This window comes from Chaetura pelagica, unplaced genomic scaffold (genome assembly GCF_000747805.2).
Source record: "Chaetura pelagica isolate M959 unplaced genomic scaffold, ChaPel_1.0 scaffold192, whole genome shotgun sequence".
NCBI classification, from domain to species: Eukaryota; Metazoa; Chordata; class Aves; order Apodiformes; family Apodidae; genus Chaetura; species Chaetura pelagica.
The window spans coordinates 1054003-1074944 of record NW_009952570.1 but is presented as its reverse complement, the minus strand read 5'-3'; the positions used below and the strand labels follow the sequence as shown (position 1 = coordinate 1074944).

General features: G+C 44.6%; 1 protein-coding gene across 2 annotated transcripts in view; it reads left to right on the top strand.

The window, feature by feature from the left end:
* The window catches only part of STAG1 (stromal antigen 1), a 137820-nt gene that overhangs the window by 102616 nt on the left and 14262 nt on the right, over positions 1–20942 (top strand). For both annotated transcript variants that reach the window (XM_009993502.1, XM_009993501.1), the window contains exons 20-27: positions 1100–1187; positions 2551–2631; positions 9865–9957; positions 13665–13839; positions 16055–16194; positions 17429–17530; positions 19224–19372; positions 20435–20563. In XM_009993502.1, coding sequence (XP_009991804.1) covers positions 1100–1187; positions 2551–2631; positions 9865–9957; positions 13665–13839; positions 16055–16194; positions 17429–17530; positions 19224–19372; positions 20435–20563 — 957 coding nt within the window. The remainder of the gene's footprint in view (positions 1–1099; positions 1188–2550; positions 2632–9864; positions 9958–13664; positions 13840–16054; positions 16195–17428; positions 17531–19223; positions 19373–20434; positions 20564–20942) is intronic.

Genomic DNA, 20942 nt, shown 5'->3' with positions numbered 1-20942 from the left:
AGCTGGTGAGGTCTGTAAGGCTTTTGAGGATATGTTGCTAATCTCATTTGTATTCATCTTGCTGGAGAATCAAGTTGGGAAAGTATGAATGGGGGTGGCAGCTACCACCTCTGTCTCTTACACATGTGTATCATGTTGCCTTCCTTTAGGTGTTTCAAGATATTTAGTATCTAGTGCTAATATATCTATTACTTTAAATGATAGGGCAGAAAACCATGTCACTTTATTTTGCATAAAGCAGTTCTTCATTCCATATACATTGCTGGATTTTGGCCACAGCTCTGCTGCAATGGCAGGGAAGTGCCTTCTGGAATTCTGACCAGGTTTAGAATAACAAAATCAAAGAATTCTGTGATTCTAAACAGAATCACCAAGGCTGGAAAAGACATCTGATCATCAGGTCCAGCCTGTGACCTGACACCACCACATCCCCAGACCATGGCACTAAGTGCCACCTCCAGCCTTTCCTGGAGAACCTCCAGGGATGGTGCCTCCACCACTTCCCTGGGCAGTCCATTCCCATGGCTGATCACCCTCTCCACGAGGAAGTGCTTCCTGAAATCCAACCTAAACCTCCCCTGGAGCAGCTTCCTCTTGTCCTGTCACTAGAAGAGCCTGACTCCACCTGATTACAACCTCCTTTCAGGTAGTTGAAGAGAGTGAGAAGGTCCCCCCTGAGTCCTCTCTTCTCCAGACTAAACAACCCCAGCTCCCTCAGCCTCTCCCTATAAGACTTTCCCTCAAGTCTCTTTACCAGCCTCAATGCTCTCCTGTAGAACCAAAGATGATTTAGAGGCAACACTGAGAAGCAGCTTATAGCTACAGTCAAGTAACCTTTAAAGGTGTGTGGGGAACAGAGAGTTTCTCACCTCCCTGCAGAAACCCCATCTAGGGAAAGGTTTCTCCCCAGTTCTCAGTCCAGCTTCTGGTTTATCAGTCTGTGAGCTGATGGGGCAGCTGCCTGCCCAGCAGCCTGGGTGCTGGTGGCTTTGCACAGCTACTAAACTGCTCACAGAGCTGTCAGGTCACACCGTATTCTTGCTGTGCTGTGGAGTTTGGAGGAACACAACTGATCTCTCTCTGTTCCCTCTCGTTCTAGTGCTCACGATCTCACCAAATGGGATCTGTTTAGCAACTGCTACAGATTGCTCAGAACTGGAATTGAACACGGAGCCATGCCCGAGCAGGTACAGCCAGCAGCACCTGCACTGCATCCTCTGGGGAGTCCAGGTCTCCAGGAGTCTAGTTGTAGAGCAATACCAATGATTAATGCACTAGTCTTCAGTTATTTAGGAAAAAATGGAGTTTTGAGTGAAAGGCCACTGTCCAGAAGGTAACAAATCTTGGATTTTGTGATTTTTGAGCTACTTGCCTCACCTTTCACATCTGTAAAGTGAGGAGAAACTGTTGTCCTGACTGTGAAAAGCAGTGCATCAATCATGTTTACACTGAAGCCTGACACTTGTCAACTTCGGCCACAGGTACAATTACCACAAATTATTGTTGTGCACTGAAGGTAAGATGGAAGTTTATGAAAACTAGGAAAGAAGAATAAGGTTGAGCAGGGATGCTGGCCAGGCTTTCCAGTGGAGCTCTTCTAGTGGGCACATCTTGGGCTTGGTTTCTCCTACTTCAGTGTTAGTCTCCTCATGGATGAGCATAGGGACCATTTCGCGTTCTCAGGATTTTTAAGCTGCAGACCCCAGTAGTTCAGCATATTTAAAGTGAAATATGCACCTTCTGTGCTCTCTGGCTACTGGAATTGTGCTGCCTGGAGAGAAGGGGCCAGGAGATAAAACCTCTCTGTGCCACCACCAGCCACTGTGACAGTGATGTGGCTCCCCAAACACTTCTGTGAGATCTTAAGAAGGTTCTGAGAGCTCAACTCTCCTCAGTATTTCCTCCCCCAACCCACTGGGAGAGGTTGGCTGGAGAGCAATAATTTGGTCTTCAGTCATACCTTTCAAAAAAGTATTTTGTGATGTGTTACAAACTTCATTTATTCTGCACAGAACCACAAACTGTTGGAAATATCTACAAGCCAAAAAAATTTGGAAATTTTAAACACCTAATATAGCTTTGAAATGTTAAAAAGACACCATGGATGGTTTTATGGGCACCACAAACATAATAAGCCCAGTCTTTTCCATGAGAAAACTTGAATTTTCTTCTATTTATTTTTTTTTTTGAAATTAGTCTCGTGTTCATTTGACAATAGAACAAATTTCCAGCCATTTTTACTAGAATAGATGTATTTAAACAGATACGTTTAAATGGAGAGATGTAGGTGTGGGGTTGGATTTCTACACCTCTTGCTGTGCTCTAATGCAGTTTTCTGTTCTGTTTTTCGTTATTTACTCAGTATTTTTTACACTTGTAGTGAGCTGGTTCCTTATTGCACCAAACTGACTAAGGGAAAATGTAAGATCCTTGAAAACAAAAAACTACCCCCTAAGAGCTTCTTTTTTTTTCTCCCCAAAATGTGTTATAAGTTTTCCACCCACTTTGCTGATCACCTTGCTGGTGTGCTCTGTGTTCCCTCTGTTCCAGATCGTTGTTCAGGCACTGCAGTGTTCCCATTACTCCATCCTCTGGCAGCTGGTGAAGATCACTGAAGGCTCCCCTTCCAAAGTAAGTAGGTCATGGAGATTGCAGTGAGGAGACACAACTGGCCTAAAAAGGCATTAGAGCCATTGCTCCATCACTCCAGCCACTGTACAGTCATTTTATGTCATTGTGAACCACAGACTGGTTTGGGTTGGAAGGACCCTCAAGATCATCCAGATCCAACCCCTGCATGGGCAGGGACACCTCCCACCAGCCCAGGCTGCTCCAAGCCCCATCCAACCTGCCCTTCAACACTGCCAGGGATGGGGCAGCCACAGCTTCCCCGGGCAACCTGGGCCAGGCTCTCACCACCCTCACAGCACAGAATTTCCTCCTCATGTCTCACCTCAAACTCCCTCTTCCAGTTTTCATCCATCCCCCCCTCATCCCATCCCTCCCTGCCCCTGTCCCAAGTCCCTCCCCAGCTTTCCTGGAGCCCCTTCAGGCACTGGAAAATGCTCTCAGGTCTCCCTGGAGCCTTCTCTTCTCCAGGCTGAACACCCCAACTCTCCCAGCCTGGCTCCAGAGCAGAGGCTCCAGCCCTCCCATCATCTCTGTGGCCTCCTCTGGAACTTCCATTTACAGGAAGATTTCTGACACAGCCTGTCAACATGTAGGTCCATCCAGCTTTCTAGTACTTCACTGTAGCTGTGATGATGTAAAGCCAGAGGGAGGTGATGGTCCATAGACTGGAGTACTTCAGCAAACCAATAGCTGCAAGAATTACAGAGGCTTTGGTCATACAAACCTTTCAGGTTTGAAATAGAAGAACACAAAGCAAACTGCAAGCTGAGAACAGTTGTTTTTTTTTCTGTTTTGATACAGATGAGGGGAACTGTCCCTGAAAGAAGGTCGTTGGTACCTACAGGGAAGTGGGAGCAGGGAAAGGTGCTGTGAGAAGACAGTTACTAGGAAGGAAGTAGGAGCTGGAGAGTGGGGAAGAGGAGGTAGATAAAAGATGAAAAGGTTAATGGAGATAAGGGAATTCATACTGTGTCATAAAACTAATCCTGTGTTCCTTGGTTTTTTGCATCCAGCAGATTTATCAATTTTTGTTCCCAGGCTCATGTTTAGAAGATGATATTTTAGATTTCCCTTGAGATCCAACCTGAGAGATCAGAGATGCAGGGATTGATTTGTAAGAAATATTCATCTGGTGCCAGCAGGGTCCTTTGTGTGAGTTTGTGCTGGCAAATATTTGCTGCTCTGTTTCACCTCCTCAGTTCCCATGGAGGCATGCAATGCACAGGATAAAGTATCTAAACAGTTTGGCATGAAGCACAGGGCTCAAGGGTGTTTATGTTTCCGTGAGAGGAAGCATTTATTTTGGTAACAGTGGGCACAAATTGACAAGTCTTACATTTCTTGATCAGGTCTCCTCTGCATCCATGACATGTATCTTTTATTGCAGGAAGTTTGCAGGTGGGATGGGTGGTTCTGCTAAGATTTCTTTCAAAGTGAGTTCTCCTTTGAGTAGAGCTCAAAAATGCTTAATGATTTTGTGCATTGGTTCTAGAGTGGAGTCACAGCTGACAACTGGGGGTGTACAGTTGGGAACAGAATCTTTTTGGAATGCTGTTATTCTTTGGTGTTCAGATGGCTCTTCCAAAAATACAGCCTCTCTCCTAAGATGATTACCCTCCTTTGGCAACTGTCCCAGGCATTGTGCCCAAGGCCAGGGCACATTTATTCCTTTCTGAGGGACACTTCCCACCTGTAACGTTGTGGTTTCTGGCTGACCAGGGGGGTGTGCTGGTCTGGAGGTTTCCTCTGTGGCAGGGAAAAACTGTTTGACTCTTGTGGTTTAAACTAAATTAGAATCAAGTCAGCTCATCAGTTTATTAACAAGATATGATTAAGCTGCAGTCTGTAGCTGTTCACAAAGTGCTCTATCCCCTCTCCCCAGGAGACACGAACAGTTTGCAGTGACACATGCCGCCCTCTCACAGGAAATGAGGGACAAGCCCATGGCCCTTCTTTTGGGAGCCTGAGATCCCCTGTTTGTGTGAGGCTGGTGCTCCAGCTTCATCTGTACCCACCCCAGAGCCCCCACAGCCACACGCAAATGCTGCAGCCTTTGAGAGGGTGCCCCCCACTCAGGGCTCCCAGTGGGCAGGATGGGCCACCGAACCTGGTTTGGCTGCTGCTCTGCTCCACCCCATGATTCCTCTCCATGACCACATTTTCCTGCTGCTTTTGTACTTCTTCTCAAGGCGAATCCTACTGTTCTCAAAAGCTTCTTGGTAATCTCCTAGTTCTGGGCTCCCCAGTTCCAGAGGGACGGGAGAGAGTCCAAGGAAGGCTACAAGGATGATGAAGGGACTGGAACACCTGCCTCATGAGGAAGGGCTGAGAGACCTGGGGCTGTTCAGTCTGGAGAGGAGAAGACTGTGGGAGGATCTAATTATCCTATTAATGTCTATCAATACATGAAGGCATCAAGAAGGCAGGACAAGCTCCTGTCACTTGTGCCCTGGGACAGGACGAGGGGCAATGGATTCAAACTGGAGCCCAGGAAGTTCCACCTCAACATGAGGAAGAACTTCTTTGCTGTGAGGGTGACAGAGCCCTGGGACAGGCTGCCCAGAGAGGCTGTGGAGTCTCCTTCTCTGGAGACTTTCCAGCCCTGTCTGGATGCCTTTCTGAGTGACCTGCCCTGGTTTTGGTCCTGCTCTGGCAAGGGGGGTTGGACTTGATGATCTTCAGAGGTCCCTTCCAACCCCTGACATGCAGTGATTCTGTGATTAGTGTTCAATTTGGTAATTTCGAGCAAATTCATTGTTAACTTCCCTGAGAGCATGATCAGTTTTTAGGCAAACACCCCCTGAGAACAGGTAGCTGTGGGTGTTCCGCTCACAGGCACCATTGCCCTCCTGTTCTCATTAGGTGGGCTATTGTTTATCCTGCCTGTTACCAAGAGGGTGCCTGTGGATCCTCCACGCTCTGTAACATCATTTGCAGGTTGCAGGTTTGACCACAGAGCTTAAGGAAGAGATATCAGCATAAAGATGCATCAAAGATATTTTAAGAAAAGAGTTATTTAATTACTAATGGTTTGAATTAGTAAGGAAGTCCAAATTCTCTGTCCAGTAACAAAGATTCCACCAGTTAAAAACAGCACAGAGTTGGAGCAGAGTTATTTTAAAACTTTTTCAACATAGCCTGTAGAAAAGAGGGAGAACTGTGGAATCATCTTGGTGTCTAAAATCTTAAAGGAGAAGGCAATTACTAAAAGGAGGGTTGCAGCAGGTAAGGATGAAATGTGTAAGCCTTGAAATATCCATAGTCCTATGCTCCAATTAATCTTTGGTCTTCCTCTCTGACCACGTTCAGAGGAGGCTGAGGCCATGTCTATGGGGGCTTTTGGTGAGCAAACATGCTCTTTGTGGTGAACAGTGTGGTACTGGGGCCAGGGGTTTGAACTGGGTCGTTTGTGGGAGCAGTCATTTGTAGCCTGGAGAAAAGCCTGTCAAATTCGAAGGAAGCTGGTAATTTCTCAGCAAGAGGTCTCTTGTCTGTAGATCTTGGAGAACAAAGGAGACTAGAGTTAGATTATACAGTTGTTGTTCCCATCCAGTACATCCTTCATGTATTCAGTAAACCAGGTGCCTGGGACCATTGCACTGTATGTGTATGTAACAAAAAGGAAATAGTTGCAGAAGAATAGAGTCCAGAATCTTAAAACAGTAAAAAGAAAAAAGACCCAGCCATGAACAGAGCAAGGATTCAGAGACGAGACAAAGGTGAAACATTCTGAAGGAGCAGCAGCCCCCTGAGCCAAGGGTGTAGTCATTCCAGAGGGATTAGTAGGGTGGATTTAAAGAGGAATTAAAAAACCCAACGTAGTGACTTGGTGACTTTTCATATTTATATGAGCCCAATGAGAAAAAGCACAAAATCCTAAAGGGAGGAGTCACAAGGTGCAAAAGGTTGGATCATGTTCCTTGGTTGAGGAGGAGGTCTGGAGGAGCTGGAGTTAGTGCTGCAGAGAAGTAGGTGGGAGGAAGGACAGTGGGCACATGGAAAGAAGAGGTTTGGTAGATGAACCTAGCAAAAGCACAGCCTTTCCAAATGGCCTCAATGGAAAAAAACAAGCTTCAATTTAAAGCTAGAAAATAACTGAAGATTTGTAGCTGGACATGGTGTGACCACAGCTGGTCCATTAGGGGTGGGGGCAAAGCTGGTCCTTGCTCTGAGCGGCTCCTTCTGGTTCCTGCCATGGACTAGTGAAATGTGAAGACCCTGTGCTGTGCAGTTCAACAAAGGGTTGTTGCTGCCCCGGGTCACCAGTGATCCCATCCCTAGAGTGACCCCATGGTTCCCCCCTGGCAACCAAGAGGACCACAATCTTTGTTCATAGCTGGTTTTCTGCTGACACCAGCATATCAAGGCCTGACACCCGAGGAGCCTGGGCTGTGTGCCTGACAGTGGGGCAAGACTTGAAAATCAAATTCATTCTTTTCCTTCCTGTTTTGTCTTACCAAAAAAAATTCACCACTCTACAGTGATCTGGAGGTTTCACCAACTGTAGGAGAGGTCCAGATGGCTCCATTGTTGGGTGCACTCTGTGATCTGCTGTCTGTAACCTCTCAGGATGAGTCTTTGTCGTGCTGTCGAGAGAGGTTAATAAATAACATGTACCTACATGTTACTTATTCTTTGACAGTAAGAAAAATGCCAGCCATCCTTGTTCACTTTTTAACCTTTAGATAGGATTTTTCATAGATTTTAGTTTCTCTGTGGAATTCATTAACATCTAAATGGAAGGTAATTGTGATAGAAAGTAGGAAGTTATTAAAGTGACTGTAATCCCAGTGTTTCAAGGTGTAAATCAGATGATTAGGTAACACTGAACTGATCAGCCTGGCATCAATTCTAGGCAAAATCTTGGGCTGGTTGGTAGAAAAGCCAGTCTGGAAAAGGCTTGGAGTGCAAATGAACACGGCCAAGAGGTAAGACTGGAAGGACCAAATAAGTTTGTTCTTGAGACAATTGCATTTTTGTCTCACAGATAAACCAGTTCAAATACTAGTTTAAAACATCAGAATCCCATTGCATTTCAGGTGATTATATGAATTTCATGTAACTCATATTCAGTAGCTCAAAGCTGGTTGATATATTAGAAAGAAGTGGGAAGTGATCACACAGTGGGATAGCTTTGGATGCAGTCCAGGAGATCCATTCTTTGCTAGACACTGATCATTTCCTGCAGTCATCAGGGAAGGTAAAGCAAAGGGGTTCCAAGTGTGGGTGATAGATCAATAGGTAAACAGGATACAATTTAAGAAACAAAGAGGCATTTTAATGCTGCCTAACATAAGGCTGGTATCTGGGAGGTTGTGACTTGGAACAGAGCCAGGCTGTCTTACAGAGGAAGTGGTGGCTGGGATCCTTGGCTGCATCATCAGAGAAAAAATAATTGGGAATAGGAAGGTGAGATAGCTCATAGACCTTCAGTGTCCATGTCAGAAAATCTCACTCACTGTTGGAAGTGACAAGAGGTGCAGAGATTCAGGAACACCCAAGCTGTTTGCAGGCTGCCTGTTGTTGGGAACCAGTGCAGGGAGAACATATGGGCCACAGAAAAGGCTCCAGTAAACAAAGAGCAACGAGATCTTGTGAGAGGAAGCCGTAAGAAAAGCTAAAACTGGAAATGAGACACATGGGCTGAACAGACAGTATGAGGGACAGCTGGAGGTTTTGGTAAGGCCAGTGTTGCCAGGTTGTTGAGATGAGGCTGGGTGATCTGCAGGACATGCTGGGTTCCCTCTGAAGGCTGGAGGGTGCCACGGGGACGGGCTGCAGCAGTCGGGTGGCAGGTAGTAATCCCTTCCTTACAGCAAACAAGTGATGGTGGCACTGGGAGGGAAAGGTCCCAGGTGCATGTGGGCACTGGTGTCACCTGCAGGACCCTGGCAGAGCTGCCCATGGCCTGGGAGGAGATGCAGGTGCTGGGAGCCCCACGGTGAGGTGGGCAGGGGCAGGCAGGGCAGCGGTATGTGTCACCAGGGCAAGGCAGAGCAGCAGAATGGGTGCATAGAGACTGGCAGCACGAGTCCTTTTGACAAACCTTGAAGCTGCCCCCCAGTCCCAGGGATCTCTGGGTCTGGTTTCTCGGGGTGTTTGGTTTCTGACCCACAGAGTGGGTGCTCCAGCCTGGGCCAGAAGCCGTGTCTGTGCTCAGCACGGCGCTGCAGCAGGGGCAGGCTGTGCTGCTCTCATGGCAGGGTTCTTCTTCTCCTGCAGCTGTTTCGCATATTCTTAGGATTATGCTCCAGTATCTGATGTTTTCTTTGGAATTTTTTTTCCACTGGTTTATCTTGTTATCCCTAAAATTCATCAGGGTACCACATTAGCCCCCCCCAGCTCCAAGCAGAGAATCTTCCCTGTTGAACTTGCCATTCTGGGGTCCTCGTTTGAAATGCCCACCCGTTGGCTCTAGGGCCAGGTGATAGAGAACAGTCATGCCTTGCTCTCTTCCACCCACAAACAGTTCTTTCTCCAGACCAACAAACCTCCCTTCTCCTCAGCTGTCTGTGATTTCCCACGTCTGCACCAGTTAGGAGGATGGTTTTGTTGAACTTGAGACATTCATTGTGTCTCACTGCTTGGTTGATGGTGATTTCATCAGAGAAGACAGTGACAGGACAAGGGGTGATGGTTTTAAACTGAGAGAGGGGAGATTCAGGTTAGATATTAGGAAGAAATTCTTCACTCTAAGGGTGGGGAGAAACTGGGATGGGTTGCCCAGGGAGGTTGTTGATGCCCCAGCCCTGGAGGTTTTTAAGGCCAGGTTGAATGAGGTTTTGTGCACCCTGGTCTAGTGGTTCCCAGCTCATGGCAGGGGGGTTGGGACTGGATGATCTTTAAGGTCCCATCCAACCTTAATGCTACTGTGATTCTATGATGATGATTCTATGATTTATCTGAGAACAGAATTCTTCATAAACCACCATGGAGCCTGACCTCGAGGTCTTAACCTTTTTGTTCTGAAACCTTTACAGTTTACATTTAATGTAAATCAGACAATTTTAACTCAGAATTGTATTCTTTTATTGTTGTTACAGGGAAACCCTGGCTCATTCCTCTGAACATTAATGACCTGGTTTACTCCATGCTGTATGAACAGAATGTATTTTCACAGCCTCTCCAGTTTTGGATTGAATGTCTGAAATGATATCAGCATCTTTTTATTCTGCTTCTTCCTCACAACATTTTTAAATTAATATTTCTATATTATTTTCTTGTTTGTTCTAGGAGGACTTACTGGTATTGAGGAAAACAGTGAAATCCTTCCTGGCTGTCTGCCAGCAGTGTCTGTCAAATGTCAACACTCCAGTCAAGGAACAGGTAAAGGAAATGTCTGTCACGGGCTTTTACAAACGTGAATATTAAACTGTAGTAACATTCAAAGGCAACAACACACCTGACTTAAAATTATCTGTGCCTTCTAAGAAAACTGACCAAACACTACGTAAGAGCAGCAGCATTAAAAGTGCCTTCCAAGCTCAGCTAATGTCAGATCCATTTTGGATATAACAATTAGGATTAGAAGGCTCATGTTCAGCTGTCACAACTTTAGGCATCTAACTCAAACACCTAAAATAAAGGCCTATTCCTTTTGACACTTGCTGAATTAATAGATGGAAATAAGCACTTCTAGGTGATTGTTGAGACCTCAGATGGGCTGAAGCTTTCTCTCCCTATTTCTGGATATTTTTTTCCCCTGTTAGTGACTAATAGGGAGTGCAGAGGGACTGCTGTCCTGCCAGAGGCAAGTGCCTGAAGCCAGAGTGGAAAAACCTAAGCCTGAATGAGACTTCATTTTTTTGTTATCCTAATAATTCAGGTAAAAGTAGTGGTGAATATCAGTTATTGTGTCTGTGTTTCCCATTGTGGCTAATGGAGGAAAATTGAAGCTTCTAGCAGTTCAGGTCATCCTAGAATCACAGATTGGTTTGGGTTGGAAGGACCTTAAGGATCATCCAGATCCAACCCCCCTGCATGGGCAGGGACACCTCCCACCAGCCCAGGTTGCTCCAAGCCCCATCCAACCTGCCCTTCAACACTGCCAGGGATGGGGCAGCCACAGCTTCCCTGGGCAACCTGGGCCAGGCTCTCACCACCCTCACACTCCAGAATTTCCTCCTCATGTCTCACCTCAATCTCCCCTCTTCCAGTTTTCATCCCTTCCCCCTTGTCCTCTCCCTCCCTGCCCTTGTCCCAAGTCCCTCCCCAGCTTTCCTGGAGCCCCTTCAGGCCCTGGAAGGTGCTCTCAGGTCTCCCTGGAGCCTTCTCTTCTCCAGGCTGAACACCCCAACTCTCCCAGCCTGGCTCCACAGCAGAGCTGCTCCAGCCCTCCCATCATCTCTGTGGCCTCCTCTGGACTCTCTCCAACAGCTCCATGTCCTTCTTATGTTGGGGGCTCCAGAACTGGACACAGCCCTGCTCCTGTATATTTTCTACCTAAAAAAAAAAAGATACATTTCACAAAAATATTCTGAATAGCACTAAGAACGTAGTGTCCTCTCATGCTATGCAAAAATCCTCACTTGACAAATAGTTGTATCTCCTTGTGAGAAGTCAGACTAAAATATCCATTAACGTGGTGTCTTCATGATACAAATATGAAGATCTGGGCTTTTTTTTTAGATTCTCATCATAGCTTAAGTTGCTTTGCTTCACTGCCTGATTGGCTGACTGAAAACTTGAGTGCACACAGCTCTCCTTGCACACACGTGCCAAAAGTAGATACATGAAATATGGTTACATGGGGAGGTGTCAGGTGGGGTTTTATGGTTCAGTGTAGTTGCCCAATTCTTTGGTTTAGATTTTTGGAAAGGCACATGTTTAGAGTGGGAACCTTCTGCTACATGTATCTAGATATTGAAATAAAAGAAATTAAATCAAAATGCTTGTTGAAATAGTCTCAGTCCCTGCAAAACAACAACTGCTTTGCTTGCTGAGCTTTTGCAAATAATGCTGATTTACACTGGGTCTGATGACACCTTTTAGTTGCCTGCAAATTGTTTCTCTGTCAGTCCTTCCAGGTTTTCACAGAGGCTGTAACTAACTGTGATTCTTGCCTGTGTTTTGTCAAAGATCCTGCTTCTTAAAAATCAGATGTATTTTTTTGAAAGATAGCTCAGCTTGGCATTTACATACTGTTCTGCAAGTTGATAAATATCAATATTAAAGGCTCAGAGATGTTGCTAGTTCATGTATTTTTAAAAGACCCTGAGGTGTCGTTGTGTTCCAGCAGGTTTAACTTTAGTAATTGTATTTTAATATTCTGAGTAGTTACTCTTGGCATGTTTTATTAACATTGTATAATGTGTAAATACCATCTAGTTTCATGCAAATACTGTAGCATAAATATCTCCCACTGATGTCTTGCCTGCATCAACAAATGGTAAATGGCCCTTCCCATTACTGCAGAGTTGTTGTTCCTGAGATGAATTAACATGGTTTTATTCTCTTCTGATTAGTGCACAGAAATAATTTTAATTGGTAATTTAAACTTTTCTTAGAAGCTCCTTTGCAGCTCACAGTTCTGTGGACACTTCACAACCTCAGCTAGACCAAGCCTCAGCCAGCCAGACCTACAGACAGATCAGAGCAGGTTGGACTAGAGACTGCAGAGGTTCCTCCACTTGTATCATTTTTGTCATATTCTTCCTCAAAAAGTCTGTGACTGTTCCTTAATTCTTTTGTTTTACTGGAGTTTTTTGATATTTCTGTGTAAATTGTCCCCATTCCACGTGTGCTTCTTCATTTAGACAGTCTTTCCAGAGAAGACCAAAGTCCATATTAAAGGAGGGAAGAAAGCATTCAGTGGTTCTAGAACAGAACTCAAAACATTTCAACTTTTCCTAGATTGGTTGAGTGAGATAAATTGCCTGTGACAAGATTTATCCACAGTATATAGACACCTGCATCTAAATCCACTGCAGCCTTTATATTGGACAGAAATAAGCTCTTCCAGTGCATCATTCATATGCTCTTTTTTAGAGGATGGGATTAAATTCTAGTAAGTATCAAAGGAGTTTAGAGCAGGTGGGATGATAGCTGAAATTAATCACAATGTTTGATCCAGTAGGGGAAAATCCCAAATCCTGCCATCTGTCTCCAAAGTAGACACGTGCTTTACAATGATTTGGATTTTGGGCTCCCACCTATGTGGGGTGACACTGCCCAGACTGGAGCTCTGCAGGCTCTGGGAAGGGCCAGCACAACCAGCAGGGATCTTGTAGTCTTTGAACTCACTTGGAGCCTTCCTCTCTTGCTCAGTTTTCAGTAGCTGAGGTTAAAAACAGAGAAACTAAGATGATTAAAAGCACTTTCTGAAAGGTGCTGAGCGTGATGCAGCAGCTGGCTGTGACACAGTGTGAGCTGGGGGGAAACCAGTGTCACTCTCCTGCCACAGGAGAATACACAGAAGCCTTGGAAAGAAATTAAGTTATTAATAGCTGCCTTCTTTCTATGTTCTCAGGTAACGAGGGTATCACAGTAATGAGCATAAATCACTTAAATTTCTGCCCTGGTTGGCTCTTTTCTGGGTTTGAAAGCTGTGCAGAGTGACTTGATTCTTTTTGCAGAGAATTGTTGATGAAATTGTGCAAGGAATTCATTGCTTTCAGCTGCTCCTGTGTATTTTTGGGATCTGACAGTAACTCAGCTTGGGTTTTCCCTCCTAACATCATTCTTTTTTTTGCTTGTTGAACTTTTCTAACTGTTTCTCCAAAGAAGTGCTTTTTCTGTACTCCAAATTGGGCTACAGTCCTTGGATCAGAGGTAGATTTGGAGTTCTTGTGATAGAGGAGAAATGGAAGTTTAATATGGATCATCCTGCACATGGAAGAGGTGGTAAACACAGTTCCCTTCAGGGATCAAAGGCATAATCTTTTAAAGTTAGGGAAAACCCTCAGGAACACTTCCCAGCACAAAGAACTGAATATAGTTAAAGCAGGAAGTTGAATAATAGCAGGGAGTATCAGGAAATTAAATAAATACTATTATATTTTTAGTCACTGCATTCATTCTCCTTTGCCTTTCAGGCTTTCATGCTGCTCTGTGACCTCTTGATGATTTTTAGTCATCAGTTGATGACTGGAGGTCGAGAAGGTCTTCAGCCCTTGGTATTTAATCCAGATTCAGGCCTCCAGTCAGAACTTCTCAGCTTTGTGATGGACCATGTCTTTATTGACCAAGATGATGAAAACCAGAGCATGGGTATGTTTAGCTTTCATGTTTTCTGCCTCCCTTTTTTCGTGACACAAGAGGAAAGAAGAGAAATTTCAGACCAGTTGGCTCAAATGTTTTCAAAATTAATCCTTCCCTGTTTCTGGGAGGTGTGAAATACTCAGTGCAACTTGTGTTAAGAAAAAGTAGTTACCAAGTTTGCTTTGTAAATAGAGATGTTTTTGGAAGACATGGGGGTGGCCTGCAAACTACAGGCTGCAAAAATTGGGCAAAATTACTCTTCCTTTACTGATCTCTGTTTTTCTTAGTGTCTTGTTTCCAAAATGCTCCAGTCTCAGTTCAGCAGCAGAGTTGATTTTATATGGCTTCAAGGGAAGAAGCACAATGGAACAGTAAAGAGAAGTCTTGTGTAGTTATTAAATAGAGCAGTAGGATCCCAAAGGCAAACCTTACTTATGCCCTTCTAGGCAAAGAAGGCCATAAGAAACTCTGATCTTACTAAAAAACACCCCCTGTTCTGCCCCCCCAAACAATCACATCAGGCTCAGGATGTGGGTGTGTGGTTGGAGACAGGAGGGTTCCTGGGTACCTGAAGCTGGTGCTTCCCTGGACACATGAGCGTGGCCACCTTGGGACTGACCCCATCTCTGCCTCCTGGCAAGGAGAACTTGAGGGTTTGGCTTTTTGCTGCCCAGAGGTGGATTTGCCAGCTGGGGGTTGTTAAATAACTTGGTGCTGCTGGTGTGTGACACAGAGGTGCCCAGATCCTGAATCCTGAACTGTGCTGAGCAAGAGTTGGATTCCCAGGGGGGCAAACTCTGGATGGAGCTGCTGGGGACCTGCTGCTGCTGACACCTTTTCTGCATTTCCACTGCACTCACTCTATGTTTGCATGACACAGAGATGCTATTTTCAATCTTTTAAGACAACAGGATATGGAAAGAGCTGAGACCTCAAAGCATGTGTTCTTGCTCTGAAGGTGCTTTCAGTTTTCTCACCCTCTCAGCTCAAATGTCTTCACTGAGCTCCTGTCAGGATTCCTGGGAAGAATCCTGGGAGACACCTTCACCAGGAGTCTGTGTGCAGCTGAGCACACTCTGTGAGCTCAGTGTTCAGAATAACACATCAAACATTTTAGGAGGACAGTGTCTAGTATTTTTTTTTTTTTCATTTTAGCAAAATTGCTGTTCTTTCCCATCCTGTGACTGGCAAGACAGCAAAAAAGATGGGTGAAGATCTTTATATGTCATCTGCGTTCCTTAATGATGTCCTGACTCCAAGAAGTCAGTCTTAACCATTTATGACAACTTTTTGGTATTCAGATCACATCAGGAATGATAAATCAAGAAACAGGGGGAAGACAGGGAGTAGTGTGCCAGAAGGCTTTGATCCTGTGGGATGAAGCATCTCTCAGGATTAAAACGTGCATGCCCAGCCAGCTCCACTGCTCATAAGAGCTTTTCTGAGGTGGGAAGTGCTGCAGCTCTGTGGAGACTCCAACAGCACGAGTCTCAGTGACACTAAGTCCCTCCTCCCCCTGCTGCTCTGTAATTCTTCAGACTGGTTGGTTCCCTCCAAGAATAAGCTCTTCTAAATACCACAGAATATTAATTTTCCTCACAACTCTTATAGCTGATCTCATTTTTATTATTTTGTGGAATATACTTTTATTATTATATGATATTTTCATCATCTTCTGTGTGCAGTTTCATTTCCATTCACAGAGTTGAGTCCTACATGGAGCCTCCATCCTTAGGGCATTGCCATTTAGTGTGAATGTTTCTCACAGCTGAATTTTACCTCCTGCTGTTATTGATGCTTTAGAGCCATGGATTTCTCCTAGGAAAGGCCAAGGCCTGCAGTATAAGTATTGCTGCTTCCAGTTGTCCTTATGTGGACTATCCATAGCTTGGTCCTGGTAATGAGGCATCTCCACATGCCCTGTGTCACAAGGTACACAAAAAGCATTCAGTAACTCTTCACTGTGGCCTTGCATAGGGTGAAGAGAGTAGGTGGTTCAGTTCCCTGGGGATTATTTTCGGTGCCTCCTCAGGACCATGAGCAGTGTTCTTGGGCAATGGTGTGACATGTTCCTCAGCCTCCCTGAAAGCCCCAACCCAGCCAGGGCTCCAGAATTACCACCTTGCATCTCAGCTTCTCCTGCAACAACCTCACCTCCATTTTAAATAATAATGTTGCATTATAGCAGAGTAGTTACTGATTTTATTGTTGTTGATGCTTTCAGAGGGAGATGAAGAAGATGAAGCCAACAAAATAGAAGCTTTGCATAAGAGAAGAAACCTTTTGGCTGCCTTTAGCAAGCTGATCATTTATGACATTGTGGACATGCATGCAGCAGCAGATATCTTCAAACACTATATGAAGGTACAGCTCTGGGGATTCTCCTCTTCCAAACTGGACACAGAGTGTAGTGTCCAGGCTCCTATTTCCTTGAACAGTTTTGGAAACTTTTTCAGCTTTACTTGATTTTGTTGATAGATTTTCCTTTCTAAATCACACCTGCCACGGAGGAGCAGGCAGCTCTGTGTGACAGGAGTGCTGCCTTAGGGTGCTTTTTGGCAGCACCAGAAGTTGGTCCTACCAGGTGCTGAGTATTTCCAGAGAGGCTCTTCTCTACACAGAATTTCTTATCCTTCTCAAATTCATTCCTAGAATCCACAGTATCAGTTCTCTATTCACTGTCATATTTCACTGGGAGTCTCCCAGTCTTGGTGCTTGCCATAAGGAAGAAGGGGTTTAGGTAAGAAAAGGTTGTTTTAAACAGGAAAACCAAAGCTGGCACAGCCCAGGTTAGTTTCCTCCCTGCCACTCTAGCTTGGTCTTCTGTCCCCACACTCATCTTTCTCTTGAAAGTGGGAGAAAAATCAAACTTAAATTAGAATACAAACCAGAAGGGTTTCTGTACCAAAGAAGGCAGGAGCAATATTTGAGAGGGAATGACAAGCAGTGGCTGCAAATGCAGGGATGTTAATGAGGCTGAAAGAATCCTGTTTGGAAAGAAAATTGTTTCTTTTCTCAGCCTGGAAGTTTTAATGATGATCCAGGCTTTCCTACCCAACTGGTCAGTACCACAGGCTGCAGCTTTCAGCAGCCATTCTTCTAACATCCAGAGAATCAGCACTTCCTGCTGCCCAAGTCCTCACTCAGCTCTTTGGCTTCAGGAATTCCTTTCCTGGCCATGCAAGTCACCCTGCAGTGTGTGTGGAGCTTCATGCCACTGTCCCCACCCACTTGTGGAAGGATCTTCTCAATGTCAGGTTGTTTCTTGGAATTTGCAGCCATGTGTCACCTTGCTCAAATAATCAGTTTTGTCTAAGAAATACTCTTTGTTTGTATTTCAACATATTTTGTTAGAAAAGGTAATAAAAATTACAGACTTCCTTACCTCCTCACTGGGGCCAGGCCACCCATCAGTCCAGTTTGGATATTGAGACATTGCCTTCCACTCACATCAAAAATCTGGATTTGAGACTAGGCTTTTTGGCAACTGTTGCCATTTCAAAACAAGAATTGCAAATAATCTTTCTATCAGGAAAACTGTAAGGAAATGTATAAAAAGTTTGATTTAAAAAGGGTTTTTTCCACCTTTTTTTCCTAGTACTACAATGACTATGGAGATATCATTAAGGAAACCCTGAGTAAAACACGGCAAATAGATAAAATCCAGTGTGCAAAGACACTCATTCTCAGTTTGCAACAGGTAAGAATATTGATTTTTGTTAGAAATGCCTCACTGGGCAGGATTTTCTCTGGTGCCCTTTACAGTGAAGTGAAAATACTATACTTCTGTTCTGAGATCATCTTGCTCCTCAATTCAGGCTGTCACTGTTCATTTGTCTCAGTAATCTCTGTCCCCTGGGGCTCACACTGGCAACATTTTGGTCAGATTAAAATGGAAGGAAGGGAGAGAAGAGCCTTGAAGGCACTTTGGTCCAAGCTGATTTGTTTACTGGTACTGGAAGAATTAGGAGGAGTTTTTCTTCTTACGAGTAGCTGGAAGTCATGCACCTTCTTTATATTGTGTCTAAATACTGATAGATTTTTCACCATTCAAATTGATTAGTTTAAGTCTTCCAATATTGTTAAACATGCTTTTCCCTGAACAATTTGCTTTACATTTATTAACTTGATGATCAAACCCACCCTTGTTCTGCCAACAGCACGAGCCCTGTGCTTTCTAAAGACCATTTGGCCCTGAAGTACCAGCTATATCCAGGACAGAGAAAAATCACTTCTATTAAGCAGCTGTTTTCAGCCAAGCTTCCCAAAATTCACGCCAGAGTAGTGGAGGGTTTTCTGTAGCAATCTGGAAGCTGAGAGTGATCTGTGAAGACTTGAGAAAAGCAGAGATAGAACTGGGGAGTGTCAGAGGAGATCCTCTCTCTGAAGCTCAGAGGGAGCACCAGGTGCCAGAGACCAGTCAGCAAACAGCAGTTTAGGGGAAAAAAAATGCAGAAAAGCCACTTGCAAGTGCCTCAGTGACAGGTACCAGCCAGTGTGAAAGTGTCAAGGAGAAACTGTCAAATTAAGCTGCTTTCATTTATATGGTATGAGAGAAAGAGTAGATTTAATGCACTGTGATTTAATATTGTAACTGACACTGCGTCCCTTGTCACTGCCATTAGCAAGTTAGGAAGGTGTGGTCTTGATGGCAATTCCAGGATCAGCTCTAGAACTGACTGGAAAAACTACTGAGTAGGTCATTGTTGTAGTGGAAGGACTTTGTCAAGCAGGGCCAGAGAGTGTTTACCCTGTGATGCTGCTCAGATACCCATTGGGTCTGGAATGATGGAATGGCAATTTTACTTCCTAAATTCAGAGGAGATGCTGATCTGAAGGGTGATGTAGGTATTTTAGAAAACAGCAGGAGGATGCAGAACCATCCTGGTGAGCTGGGAGAGTTCACTGGAGGTCAGTGTGAAATTGTGTGTAGGAGTTACCAGCCCCAGAGAACAGGATGGGAACAGCAGTGACACAGGAGGGAGTTTAGGAGCTGAAGTGGATTAGAGGTTGAATGTAAGAGGACTCTGTTACACCCTCGTGAAAAATCATGGAATCATCACAGAATCATTAAGGTTGGAAGGGACTCCAAAGATCACCAAGTTCCAACCCCCCTGCTATGAGCAGGGTACCACCAGACCAGGTTGCACAAACCCTCCAACCTGGCCTTAAAAACCTCCAGGGATGGGGCATCAACAGCCTCCCTGGGCAACCCATCCCAGTTCCTCCCCACCATTACAGTGAAGAATTTCTTCCTAATATCTCACCTGAATCTCCCCTCTCTCAGTTAAAACCATCACCATTGTAGTGTCCACTCTGAGCCCAACAGGTGAAGAGGAGAAGTCTCTCTCAAGAAGATCTCACCGATTTTAACACTCGAATTCTTCCTCTAGCTGTTCAATGAGCTTGTGCAGGAGCAAGGTCCCAACCTGGACAGGACATCTGCCCATGTTAGTGGCATCAAAGAGCTGGCCCGTCGCTTTGCCCTCACTTTTGGCTTGGACCAGATCAAGACACGAGAGGCTGTGGCCACACTACACAAGTGAGTGGTGGTAAATAAGCTAGATTTTTCTGTTACTTCAGATTCCAGCTTTTTTGCTCAGCGTACCTTTTCTAAAGGTCATCTTAACAAGTCCAGGAATCATGGTGATTTTTTTCTAGTTGATGCAGAAAAGCAGGGGTGTTCATGTGGTGTGTGGGAAAGGAAGCAAAACTAGGGGCTACCCAGTGAATTGTTGGCATTTATTGGAATGACCATGCTTGGCTCAGGTAAAACCACTGGTATTGTACATATTTCTGAGGCCTGTATCTAAGAGCTGTGGGTAGTTCTTTGGCCACACCACTGACCACACACACTGTGAAACCTGTAGGCACCAGGGCTTTTATTAGAAGATATTCCAAAGATAGTTTCTAAATCTTTTTTTGTTTGTTTGTTTGTTTGTTTGCTTTAAGTGGATTGAAGCTTTTTATGTAACTGCTGTGTCAGCAAGTGTAGAAAGGTGCTGCTAAATTTAAGTCACTACTTTCCCATGCCAGCAAAAGGTTAAAATACTGAAGTTTTCTGTCTCAGAGACTCAGGCATTAAGACAAAGGTGGTCAAAGCATGATCAGAATGATACCAGACACTTTCCTGGGCCAAGCAAATGAGAATGAAAGTGAATTCTTTTCTTAATCCCATGATTAGGCAAAGACAAGGCAGAGATGCATGAATCAATGTGCTAGTGAGTTATTTTACCTGCCCCTTGATGCAGAAGTTTTATCTGGTCACATCTCACCTGTTATTCTTACTGCAACCTCCTGCTTTGACAAGAGGGAGCCAGTTGGCTCTGCTGCCAGTGGCTCTCAGCACCTCCCAAGTTTCTTAACCTGTGGGAAGTTCCTTCTTACCATGTCACAGGCAACTTGTTGCCTCTGAGACTGAATCCTCACTGATCCAGATTTGATTCCTCTTTGTCCAAAAGTAGCTGTTTGCTAGTAATGAAAAAAGAGAAGTTTTAATCGGATGCAAAGATATAAATGATTTCATCACAGTTCAGATTTTTGGCAACATTTTAAAAAACTTTTGTTACAAGTGTCTGAACATTTTAGTATTTCTTTGCTGCAGAGATGGCATCGAGTTTGCCTTCAAGTATCAGAATCAAAAAGGACAGGACTATCCACCTCCTAACCTTGCTTTCCTCGAAGTGCTCAGTGAATTTTCTTCTAAGCTCCTGCGACAGGACAAGAAGACTGTGTAAGTGATGCTCCTTTTCCTTCTGTGGGCTGGGCTGGGCTCTGCTCATCACTGCTGGGTGTGTTCAAGCTCTCTGCTCTGCAGTTTCCACTCTAAGGGGGGCCAGAGGCAGCCCCAGGGAAACATTTCACATACGTGGTCATTCATCTCTTTATATTTTCAAGTAATAAAAATGACAACAGGAGAATCACACCCACTGATGAGGTGAGTTGGAGACCTCACAAAACAACATTCCTTAAAATTTTCCAGGGGGCTCTAAGAATAAAAAACAAACTTTTTCTTCAGGCTAGAAGAAAAAGAGAAAGGAAATGTTAGTGCAGGGAGTGGACAGACCTGTAAATACTGCAGTCACAGCTGCCACTTTATTTACATAGAATGG